Below are 12,955 nucleotides of genomic sequence, written 5' to 3'. Positions count from 1 at the left end.
ACACCAGAGAGAGCATCCCAGTGTGCACAACAGCGAGTCATCATCATCCTCCAGCCTTCAAACAAGACTTGCAACCATTGCCAGCTCAGGCACATTAACAGGTTTGGATGTTTCTGGGGGATAGGGTGGTGGGATGAGAGAGGCTGGGGAAGGGTGATGTGGTGGTTTGAGGGCCCAGGTCGGTTTGGAGGGGGAATAGCGGCTGCACTTGCTCCTGGGGTGTGGTGGATGTGTGGTGGTTGCAGCCCCCTCACTGCACAGCACCAGCGAGGTGAAGCGGGCTGCAATCAAGGCGTCCCTCGCTGCCCTTCCCTGCCGGACACCTGCCATCGCCGCCACCCTCTTTCCTCCGGCTCCTCATATGGTGGGATGTCCACCTCACCCCCTCACCGCTCCTCCTCCTCCTCTTCCTCCTCCTGCTCCAGCTGGTCTCCCTGCTGCTGGGCGATGTTGTGCAGCAGGCAGCAGACAATTATAATGTGTGAGGCACACACAGGGTCAGACTGGAGGCCCCCCCAGGGCAGTCCAAGCAGCGGCACCACATTTTCAGCAGGATGATGCACTGCTCTACGATGGACCGGGTGCTGCATGGGCCTCACTGTAGCGGGTCTCCACCTCGGTCTCGGGCCTCCGCACAGGCGTCATCAGCCATGACCTTAGCGGGTAACCTTTGTCGCCCAATAGCCATCCCGGTAGCCTGGGCCAGTCTTCAAAGAGGCCAGGGATGTCCGACTGCCTGAGCACAAAGCTAACAAGGACACTCCCTGGATGGCGTGCATCGACCTGCATGGTGCTCATTAGATGATCACATATGATCTGCACATTGAGGGAGTGGAACCCTTTCCTGTTCACAAATTGCTGCGGCCTTGCATGTGTGTTCCGTCCACTGCTCCCTGGGCATTGGGAATCCCAGCAAGGCAGCGAAGCCTAGAGCCCGGGCCTCCTGCTGTGCACGGCCCACATCGAAGTTTATGGACTGCCCTGCCCAGGCAAACAGGGCATCAGTGAGCTTCCGCACACATCTGTGCATGGAGGCCTGGGAGATCCCAACGAGGCCACCACTGGGTGCTTGAAATGAGCCAGAAGTGAAACATTCAAGGCATCCGTCATCTTCACGTCCACAGGGAGCGGGTGGCCACCCTCCCCTGATGTGCCAGGTGTGCGAGCACCTCACAAAGGTGCCGCACCGTGCTCTTGGAGAGCCGCAGCCAGCGGCAGCACATCTCCTCCGAAAGGGCCTTGAATGAATTGCAGGGCCTGTACCTCATGCCTTCAGCACCCTCGGCCTTTTGTACACCCTTTCGGGAGCCTGCTCACCCACCTCCTGGCTGTCAGTGGCAGCCCCCTTCCCTGCTTCCTATAGGAGTGGTAGTGGCTGCTCCTGTGGTGGTCTCTCCACGCCGGCCACCTCCTGAGCCGCCTCCTTCTCCTCCGCCGCCACCTAATGGCCAGCTCCAAATCGATCAGTCTGAGATCCATCTGCACACTGGGGTTGGAAAGAGCATAAAATGACGGATTAATGTCATTGGCTGCATAGATCCAGCACCACCCCAATCCCTCATTTGGGACAGTACCCCCACTTGTGGGTGCTGGCAACACCACACAATCCATGGTGCCACGTGTGAACCGATTCGGTTGTGTGGGATTCCCATCATGACAAATGCTGGCACAGATTATGCAGGTCGGTGTGCAGCCATGGCCACTTCGTCCCCTTGAGCCATTGCCATGTGTGCAACTGCAGCATCCGTTACAGGCATGTGTTGCTGGTCTGTGTCACAGGGCAGGGACAGACTGGAAATCATCACCAGATGGGTGCCCAGTGACAGCAGATTCCATGCAGTCTTTGTCTGAACCTCGGCAGCCCGGCCTGGAGCAGCAGCTGCTTCATCTGGTTAGACCTCAATCAGCACAAGGTGCAATCCTCTCCCGACCCGGAACCCCAGCACTCAGTGTAGTCCCTGACCACACCCCGCGGCAAGACAATGCCACTGCACAGTGCCCTGGAGGGGAAGGTTGAGCAAGACTCCTTCAGGGATCCTCACCCACTGAGCTCCAGTGCTGCCCTGGAGGGGAAGAGTGAGCAGGATTCCATCACGGATCCTCACCCTGAGAGCTCTGAGAAAATAGAAGCCCCCCCGCCCCCAACCCAGATATCACTGGTCCACAGGCCAGCACCTGAAGACAGCAGGAGGAAGCCCCCCAAGCATCTCCAGGGCCTGCCTGCAACATCCCTGCACTCTGCTCGCAGCGCTTACCTCCTCACGCCAGTTCAAGGCTGCTGCATCACGTTGAGACTTTTACATGCTGTGGTCACACACACCAAAAACTACATGTTAAATGAGATGTCCAAGGCAGAACACACAAACATTTTCAATAATCCACCCAAACGACAATGATCACCATCAAAAAAACTCCCATAAATAATGGACGACAAAGGGACTGGTATTAATGAGGAACTGCAAGACTCTTACTCTTATCTTGCTTGTAAGACTAAGGTAAAGAAAATAATGGGATTTAAAGTAGACAATTCTCCCAGGCTTCAGAAGCTGAAAGAGGTGAGTGTCGAGAAAATAGATGCATTGGTGGTCATCTTTCAAAATTCTCCAGACTCTGGAATTGTTCCTGCAGATTGGAAGGTGCAAACGTTTAAGAGAGGAGGGGGAGAGAATCTGGGGAATGACAGATTGATTAGCCTGACATCAGTAGGAGAGGAAATGCAAGAATCTTTAATCAGGGATGTGGGAGAAAATAATGGTAAATTTGGGCAGAGTCAAGATGGATTTATGAAAGGGAATCCAGTGGAGAAGTTGGACATTTGGCCTTTTAGTCTGCACTGACTCTGACACAATATCTTACCCAGGCCCTCTCCCCATCACCCAAAACACTTACCATGGCGAATCCATTGAACCAACATGTTTTTGGACACTAAAGGGCATTTGTTTTTACCATGGCCAATCTACTAGCCTGCCCATCTTTAGCCTGTGGAAGAAAACCCATGATGTGGAGATGCCGGCGTTGGACTGGGGTAAACACAGTAAGAATTTTAACAACACCACGTTAAAGTCCAACAGGTTTATTTGGTAGCAAAAGCCACACAAGCTTTCGGAGCCCCAAGCCCCTTCTTCAGGTGAGCACCTGAAGAAGGGACTTGGGGCTCCGAAAGCTTGTGTGGCTTTTGCTACCAAACAAACCTGTTGGACTTTAACCTGGTGTTGTTAAAATTCTTACGGAGAAAACCCACAGACACAGGGAGAAAGTACAAACTCCACACAAACAGTTACCCAAGGCCGGAATTAAATCCGGTTCCCTGGTGCTGTGAGTCAGCAGTGCTAACCACTGTGCCACTGTGCAAGATGCAATCAACAGACGAGTGAAGGTGTAACTGGTGGATGTGGTGTATTTAGATTTTCAGAAAGCTTTTGATAAGGTCTCACACAAGAGATTAGTGAACAATTTAGAGCACTGGAAATTTGATGCAATAGTAACAGGTTAACGGACAGAAAACATGAGAGTAGGAATCAATTGGTGTTTTCTTTTAAACAGTGCTCATGTTCTGCTCTCATCAATGCTCTGTATAAATAAAGCATAGCCTCTATACCTGCTGCAGATCATTCAATCTGACGGCGAACACTCAGGACAAAACAGGAATTCCATTCTGGAATGGACCTGCCTGGCCTTGAGTGGGTGTATCTGTGCGGTACCCTGTCTACTGAGCTGCTAAAGATATTGTGCAGCTTGGGGTATTTTGCCATTCTCACCATGAGGCTGGATGTGGCATACTGTTTGCTGTCGGCACTGCTGGATCGCCCAGCTGCCCTCGGTAGCAGTAACTACAATATGATTGAATTTGAAATCCAGCTTGAAAGTGTCTGTGATCAGTATTTTATACTTAAATAGGAGCAACTAGCTGGCCATGAAAGCTAAGCTCGTTGCAGTGAACTGGGACCCCAGGCTCGGGGATACATGGATAGAGAAGCAATGGCAGACATTTAAGAGGGTATTTAAGAATATTCAGAATAAATATATTCATGCTGTAAAGAAAATCCCCAATGGGAGAACCCACCATCTGTCGTTCACTCAGGAAATTAGGGAAAACATCAAATTCATGGAAAAAGCATATGACCGCACAAAGATGAATGGCAGGTCAGACGATGAATCAGAATGCCAAGAATGGCAGAGATCAAACCCCCACAATAATGTCCCAGCTTCAACATAGGTATCCAGTTCCCACAAATAGATATTTAGTTCCCACACTAAACATAAGGAGAAGTCACATTGTCTATACAAACTGGAGGCATTTGGCATACCAGGAGACTCAATACAATCTTGATCTTCCATTGGATGGTGATGCCCCACCTATTGGAACAGACTGTAGAATGGACAAATCACTGGTCTGAAAGGGACCACTGGAAATCCCATTGGAAATGATAGAACATGGAACAGGACAGCACAGAACAGGCCCTTCGGCCCACGATGTTGTGCCGAGCTTTGTCTGAAACCCAGATCAAGCTATTTCCTCCCTATCATCCCGAAGTACTCCATGTGCCTATCCAATAGCTTCTTAAATGTTCCTAAAGTTTCTGACTCCACTATCGCTGCAGGCAGTCCATTCCACACCCCAACCACTCTCTGGGTAAAGAACCTACCTCGGACATCCTTCCTATATCTCCCACCATGAACCCTATAGTTATGCCCCCTAGTTACCGCTCCATTCACCCGAGGAAATAGTCTTTGAACGTTCACTCTATCTATCCCCCTCATCATCTTATAAACCTCTATCAAGTCTCCTCTCAACCTCCTCCGCTCCAATGAGAAAAGCCCAAGTTCCCTCAACCTTTCCTCATAAGACCTACCCTCCAAACCAGGCAGCATCCTGGTAAATCTCCTTTGCACTCTTTCCAGTGTCTCCACATCCTTCTTGTAGTGAGGTGACCAGAACTGCACACAAGATTCCAAATGTGGTCTCACCAAGGTCCTGTACAGTTGCAGCATAACCCCACGGCTCTTAAACTCAAACCCCCTGTTAATGAATACCAACACACTATAGGCCTTCTTCACGGCTCTATCCACTTGAGTGGCAACCTTCAGAGATCTATGGATATGAACCCCTAGATCTCTCTGTTCCTCCACATTCTTCAGAACCCTACCTTTGACCCTGTAATCCACATTTAAATTTGTCCTACCAAAATGAATCACCTCGCATTTGTCAGGGTTAAACTCCATTTGCCATTTTTCAGCCCAGCTCTGCATCCTATCTATATCTCTTTGCAGCCTACAACAGCCCTCCACCTCATCCACTACTCCACCAATCTTGGTGTCATCAGCAAATTTACTGATCCACCCTTCAGCCCCCTCCTCCAAGTCATTTATAAAAATTACAAAGAGCAGAGGACCAAGCACTGATCCCTGTGGCACTCCGCTGGTAACCGGTTTCCAGTCCGAAAATTTTCCATCCACCACCACCCTCTGTCTTCTGTTAGATAGCCAGTTACCTATCCAATCGGCCAAACTTCCCTCTATCCCACACATCCTTACTTTCTTCATAAGCCAACCGTGGGGGACTTTATCAAACGCCTTACTAAAATCCATGTATATGACATCAACTGCACTACCTTCATCTACACACTGAGTTACCTCCTCAAAGAATTCTATCAATGATGTAAGGAGTTTATTCGCTCTGTTTCCTGCCTAATATTTACAGCGCAAATGATATCATCAAAACAGAAAACTTCATCATTATCACAATGCTGTTCCTGTGATCTTGTTGTTTGGAAATTTGTTTTCTCATTTTCTACATTCAAACACTGACTGTTCCTCAAAATGCTTTCATTGGTTCTGGAGTGTTCTGGCACGCGCTGCGGGAATGAAGGGAGCTTTTGATGATTGCTCAGTCACTAGGAAGTGAGTTATTTTTCTTACTGCTGCTTGCTGCTCCTTTCTCTCTCTCACCCCCGCTGTGGATTCATGAGGATTTCTTGTCCACGGTCCCCTCCTCAGGAACCACAGAACCTTTTCCCACCCTGCAAACCAGTGGGAAACTGGACAGTGATATTGTTCTGAAGATCAGCCCTCAGAATGGATTGTGCCTCTGGTCAAATTCATAGAGTGAGCGGTGGGTTCACTGGTTGACTGCCTCAATGGAGTCACTCAAAAACTCAACCTCACTCAATCCAAACTGCCCTGTCACCCTCCCTATTATAGATTTAAAGCTGTATCTACTTTGATCCAGACTCTGTGACTGTGTTAAACCAGTGGATGTTTATATTCTCTCTTCTAAAAAAAAGTTTATTTATTAGTCACAAGTAAGGCTTACATTAACACTGCAATGAAGTTACTGTGAAGTTTCCTTCTCTTTTGAACCTTGAACATTTTCAGTGAGATCACCACACTCCCTTATCCAGTGCAGACTCGCAGTTTCTGCATCCCCTGCTCTTGATTAAGATGTCCAATTCCACCAAACAGATTATCTGCCGTTTAATACTTGCTCTCTGATGTCTGTGCATCTTCCTGATAAACAATGATAAAAATATATCCCAGAATGACAGACTAGTCCAGTCCAGTCTCCTGGAGCAATTCTATTCACATCCTGAGATTCGTGCTCTATTCCTCTGGTTACATAGATCTCTTCACTACTTTGACACACAGTGCTGATGGCTTCAGACACTTACCCAGAGGAACCCACAGAAAGATAAATATGACAAGGGGGAGAATCCAGATATTGACAACCGGAAATGTGAGTTATTAATCTGGAACCCTTGGAGCCAGTTTTGTTTCTTCGCAACTGGATTTACAATCAGAAAAATTAATATAAGAGATTTACCGGGGTTAATGAAGTTTAACATTTCTTTCCACGCTCTGTACTGTAAAAGGTCTTTGTACTTCCCGATAGACAGGACGGCATCAGTTACTGAGAGTTTGTGATCCTCGTCACTAATCCTGTAAATGGTTAAAATGATGCTATGAATTTGTCTTTGTTAGAAGATTTTAGAACTTATTTAAATGGTCACATTTTCAGCATATTTGATGATAGAGAAAATTTGCAAAGTTAAATGTTAATCTTGTTTCTCTAACTGAGAAAGGAATAACTTAGAATTTCAAGGACAGAGAATGGAAACAGCCATGTCCTGAAAAAGGTTCAAAACCTGATAACAGACATCACAGACTGCAGGAAATGATGAACATTCAGCCTGTCCACTTGCTGTATTATAAACAAAGTTTGTAGAACAAAGACAAAGGCTGAAAACATCCTATAGCTGAATTTCCAATTCTGCAATCCCTGGGCCCCACAACTCTCCCAGAATCCTGTTCTTCTCTACTTCCAGCATCTTGAACATCTCTGATTTTAGTCACTCCCCCATTGGGAGCTGGACCTTCAGCTGCCGAGGTCCTGAGCTCTGGAATTCCCTTCCTAATCCTCTCTATTTCTCTTTCTTCCTTTCAGGCGTTGTCTGAAGTCCAGCAATTTCTTGGTAGAACAGTTGTGTAAAATCATGGTAATATAGGCGGTTATTTCAAATTCTCGTTCATGAATTCTACGGGGAGTTTTTGTGTCCCGATAAATGACTATTTAATGTTGTGACAATAAATCAATGAATATTAACATTTTACTGAGTTTATTTTAACAAACTGCAGAGTTTCAGTAAAGAACATGTCCTACCTTCTCTCCCGACAAGCTTCCTCCTGAAAGAAATGAATCAGGAACAGTGAGGGTGACAGTCACAGATTTCAGGAGCAGTTAGACAGGCTGGTGAAATGAGCAGACTCAGAGCAGGTGAGATTTCACATGGAAGTGTAAAGTGATGCATTTTGGAAGGAAGATTGTGGAGAGTCAAATAAACCAACCTCCCATCCATTGACTCTGTCGACACTTCCCACTGCATCGGCAAAGCAGCCAGCATAATTAAGGACCCCACGCATCCCGGACATTCTCTCTTGCACCTTCTTCCATCAGGAAAACGATACAAAAGTCTGAGGTCACATACCAACCGACTCAAGAACAGCTTCTTCCCTGCTGCTGTCAGGCTTTTGAATGGACTTAACTTGCATTAAGTTGATCTTTTTCTACACCCCAGCTGTGACTGTAACACTACATTCAGCACTCTTTCATTTCCTTCTCTATGAGGGGTATGTTTTGCCTGTATAGCGCGCAAGAAACAATACTTTTCACTGTATGTTAATACATATGACCATAATAAATCAAATTAAATCAAATCAAAAACTGGAACTGAACATCAGTCCCGCTCACAGACACAGTGACTCTCACACACCGTACCAGACACATCCACACACAACATGGAACTGGAACTTGATTACAATGGGAGTTTCAAAGCAAGTTTGAAGATCAAGAAACCTCATTCTCCGGAGGTTACAGGTATTCCCGGGAATCTACAGACAGTGTGGGAGCCATTAGTTCAGAGACAGCAGGAAAACCTTTCAGGAAGGAAAACAAAATTCTGTTCAATTCAGGTCCTATTTTTCAGTAAATTCTATATTAATTTCACAGTTACCATCAGTTATTTAGTGACTGTGTGAAGTTTCCCTGAACTGAGCCGCAATATATTCCCTCACCTTCAGAAATATCAGCTCGTCTTTTTGCTCCATCTGTTTCTGCAACTTTGAGAGTTTCTCCTCAATAGAATTTAAATTCTCCTGAATCTCTCGAAGGTTTTTCTCCATTGATTCCAGAATCCTCTCCTCTTCTTCCCTGAGATCTCTGAGTAAATGCTGTTCTTTCTCAGTGAGAATCTGGTGCATTTTAGTGAACTCGGATGTGATGTGGGTCTGCAGACTGCTCGACTGTTCCTACCCAATGAAATGTGAAACATAATTAATGTCCCGCGATAAAGGGAACAAAACTAACCGAGATCCCAGAAAATCAGCACAGGGAGACCTTACCCTAACTTCAGAAATCTTCAGTTTCTGTTTCTGTTCCGTTTCTAGAACCACCGATTTCTTCTCTGTGAGAGAATCGAAGGAAGATTTGAGCTGATCCTGGGATTGGGAGAGGAAATCACAGAATGTAAGTGCTGGATGTTGAAAATGTGATAAAAATATCAGGTAAATAATATTTTCATTTTACCTTGTACATTTCAACAGCTTCATCAATGGGCAGGAAGCGGTGATCTCTGTGTTCCCGCGAAACTACACAAATCAGACAGATTAATTTCTTGTCAGTTTCACAAAACAGCTTCAATTCTTCCTGATGTTTCTCACAGTGAAGTTTACTTTCCTTCTCTTTTGGATTCAACTTTAATTTTCGAGCTTTCTCGGCCAGATTCGCCAAGGCCCAACTGGCCCTCAGGTTTTCTTGCGGAAACTCCTCTCTACATTCCGGGCAGGAGTTTATCTCCTTTCCCCAACACTGGGTGATACAGGAGCGGCAGAAGTTGTGTCCACAATCCAGTGAAACTGGATCAGTGAAGAAATCGAGGCAAATGGGACAAATTGCCTCCCCGGTCCAGCTCTCTGCTTGTTGTCTGGAAGCCATGTTCACACTCAGCACTTCCTGATTCAAACCGCTTTCAGTTTCGATGTTACTGTCGCACACCCTCAGTTCAGCAATTTCCTGATAAAGTTCACTGCAACACTCAGGGAATTATTATTACAGAGTGGGCCATGTCCTCTCCACTTTCACACTGGAGATAAAAACTGGCGCGATCCAAGAGATAGAGGAGGGAATCATTAAACTGTCGGGGGTGGATTGGACTCCGGGAATGTTGACAGTGGAGAGAGAAGTGGAGATGGGCGGGATTGAGGTTCGATTGCGTTTTTCTCCAGTTTGATCTCTCGACACTGCAGCCGCTCACATTAAAACATCAAATACCATAAATGTCAAGGAGACATTTTATACAGCAGGTACAGGGAGATATTTAGAGGGTTCGATCTGTGAAGTTTGGTTTATTTTCCAGAAAGAATAACTTCCGGTTTTATAAATATTTATGAATCCCTCCCGGGGACCCGACCCAGAGAAACATCAACTGATGGCGGAACAAACCAGAAAATGCTGGAAAACCTCAGCAGGTCTGACAGTATCTGTGGCGAGAGAACAGAGCTAACATTTCGAGTCTGGATGTCTCTTCGTCAGGTTCCAGCATCCGCAGTAATTTGCTTTTAACTGATGAGGGAACATTTGAAGTGGAATCTCTCCTCCAATATTCGGCGGAGTTTCTTCACACAGAGAGTGGTGAGAATGTGGAACTCGCTGTCACATGGAGTGGTTCAGGGAGAGAGAGTTGATACATTGACAGGGAGGCTTGAATTACAAGATGACTTTCTACCGCACAGAATGTGTACGGAGCTTGTTTTGTGTCTGTTTGAGAAAATCGAGTTCATTTTCGGAAATTGAAAACTCCAGATATATTCAACTCGGTCTCGGGGGATTTTGAGGTCTGTGTGTTGATGCCTCACAACACCAGGTTAAAGTCCAACAGGTTTATTTGGTAGCAAAAGAGGTTTATAAGATGATGAGGGGGATAGATAGAGTGGACGTTCAGAGACTATTTCCTCGGGTGAATGTAGCTGTCACTCGGGGGCATAACTATGAGGTTCATGGTGGGAGATATAGGAGGGATGTCCAAGGTAGGTTCTTTACTCAGAGAGTGGTTGGGGTGTGGAATGGACTGCCTGCTGTGATAGTGGAGTCGGACACTTTAGGAACTTTCAAGCGGTTATTGGATAGACACATGGAGCACACCAGAATGATAGGGAGTGGGATAGCTTGATCTTGGTTTCGGACAAAGCTCGGCACAACATCGAGGGCCGAAGGGCCTGTACTGTGCTGTACTGTTCTAAAAGTCTAATCCTGTTGGACTTTAACCTGGTGTTGTGAGACTTCTTACTGTGTTTACCCCAGTCCAACGCCGGCATCTCCACATTATTGATGTCTCAGACAGTGCTGCCCTCCCAGTCCCTGATAAAGAGGAAACACATCACAGGGTGTGGGGGCAGGACTGTGGGACAGACCAATGGGAAATGGGAGGGGAGTGAAACGACATCCTATTGGGATTGAATTTGAAGAGTTTCCCCTACATTCGCGCTAATCCAGCAAGAAAAATCACAGGCTGTGAAGTTTTGCGATGGATCAGATTCATTTACAGGCATTTTAGCAAAGTTGGGAAAATATAGCGTAAAGGCGGCAGGGGGAAGTAGAGAGATCAATGTGGATTGTAAATCAATGTCTTGTTTTATTGCAGGGATTCTAGTGTTAAATGTTTCATATATCTGACAGTGTTGAACATTGGGTTTTATTGTTACTGCCTGGGTGTTACCAGCTCCTGTGTGGAGAACAGAAAGGGCAACATGACCTGGGGGGCATGGGGGCAGCGAAATTTACTGACTTTCATTTCAACACAAGGAAAATCTGGGAAGTTTCTGTCATTTGTGACAATCTCTCTACTTGACGGCTGCTCCTGTTCTTGTGAACAATTCATTGCGGATGCAGTAAGTTTCTGGGATGGGTTGAGACTTTGTATGAACGCAAGTCTTTCACTGTTACAAAGCGCACGACTGCCACCTGCTGACACAATCTGAATGCTGCAAGACAGAATTCCCCATTAAAAACGGCCCAAGAAATGAAGACTGTCTTTGAAGGTTCACAGATTCGATGGACCGAATTACCCTCCTTCTGTGTTGTATCAGACTGGGATTGTTATATATTCTTAGTCTTGGATCTGATCAAATCCAGATTAACAAATCCGATTCACTAAATCCTATTGTTTGGTGAGATGTTCCCCTACTCTCAGTGAGAAAGATTATCTGGAGAATGTCACATTAATATTCGCCATTCTGTGAGAAGGATTTACGCATTAAAATTCTGTAAGAACTCAATATATGCTGCTATATTTAATTGGCTTAGAAACCCGCAATGAAAACTATTTAAACCTAAAATGTTGCGCTAACAGGGGGATTTAACAACAGGAATCGTGGAGCACAGGTGATTGGAGAAGTCAGGATCTGAACAGGATCGCTGGCAGTCTTGGTATCAAAACTCTGGCTTGTGCAAGTCAACTCCGGTCTGCTGCACTTCTGGTTTGTCGGTTCATCTGATGAATATCGCAATGGGATCCCGTGTTCTGCCGGATAAAATGTTGGACACTGAAAACTCCACGGCTCTCAATCAGGCACCCCAGAGGATCAAAGAGTCACTGAACACAATAAAATCGACTGTGATCTCGATATGTTCCATCCAAAGTTCGTTCTTATATAATTATCATTCCTCATTTACTGACTTCACTGTTAACTGATGTCTTTGTTTCTAAAAGGACATCGACACGTCTCTCTTTCCAACAGCCGCTTATGCACAGCTCTGGTAATGCAGGAATTAGGAATATTTTCATTCTACCCTTTCCAGCCTTTCAGCCTCAGCGTTGAATTCAGGAACTTCAGATTCTAACCACCGTTACCATTCTGCTGTAACCATTAACACTGCTCTAGAACCATATTATGCTTCTTCACCAGTCCCATTCCCCATTCTCTTATACTTTGTACCGTTACACCTTGAGACATTTAACCTCTCCTGTCTTCCACCATTTCATAGACCTCTCCCTGTTGTTCCTCTCCGCCCTTTTCCCGATAGTGTGCTTGCTGTGAAATTGTTTACTCTGTAAAATATTCCAGTTCCAATGAAAGGCCATCGACTTGAAAAGTGAATTCTGTTGCTCTCTCTATTGATGCTGCCTGATCTGTTGAGTGCTTCCTGTATTTTATGTTTTTATTAAGGATTGGGTCTATTAATGTCTGATATATAACTTTTACTCACTGCAGAGTAAATACAGTAACACAGCAGGGAGCTGAAGAGAACCGGGGCGGGATTCACCCACAGAAATGTGACTCAGCAATTTGAATGAGAAAGCGCTGAAACTCCCCATGGCTTCCAGCCACCAGGCGGAGAGTTTCACTGAGCTTCTCTCCGACATTCAGTCAGAAATGCGAATATTCACTGATAATTGCACAGTGC

The 12,955-nt window shown here is 45.9% G+C and overlaps 1 protein-coding gene across 2 annotated transcripts in view; it reads right to left on the bottom strand.

The window, feature by feature from the left end:
- LOC144487138 (zinc-binding protein A33-like) overlaps window positions 1–9,506 on the bottom strand; it is a 29,206-nt gene extending 19,700 nt beyond the window's left edge. For both annotated transcript variants that reach the window (XM_078205198.1, XM_078205197.1), the window contains exons 1-5: window positions 9,080–9,506; window positions 8,896–8,991; window positions 8,569–8,802; window positions 7,658–7,680; window positions 6,821–6,936 (exon numbers count right to left, since the gene is read on the bottom strand). In XM_078205198.1, coding sequence (XP_078061324.1) covers window positions 6,821–6,936; window positions 7,658–7,680; window positions 8,569–8,802; window positions 8,896–8,991; window positions 9,080–9,487 — 877 coding nt within the window. In that variant the 5' untranslated portion in view covers window positions 9,488–9,506. The remainder of the gene's footprint in view (window positions 1–6,820; window positions 6,937–7,657; window positions 7,681–8,568; window positions 8,803–8,895; window positions 8,992–9,079) is intronic.
- Window positions 9,507–12,955: the final 3,449 nt, after the last annotated feature.

The sequence above is a fragment of the Mustelus asterias genome, unplaced genomic scaffold (assembly GCF_964213995.1).
Source record: "Mustelus asterias unplaced genomic scaffold, sMusAst1.hap1.1 HAP1_SCAFFOLD_615, whole genome shotgun sequence".
Lineage (NCBI taxonomy): Eukaryota > Metazoa > Chordata > Chondrichthyes > Carcharhiniformes > Triakidae > Mustelus > Mustelus asterias.
The sequence above is the reverse complement of the archived record's forward strand: the minus strand, read 5'-3'. Positions and strand labels throughout refer to the sequence as shown.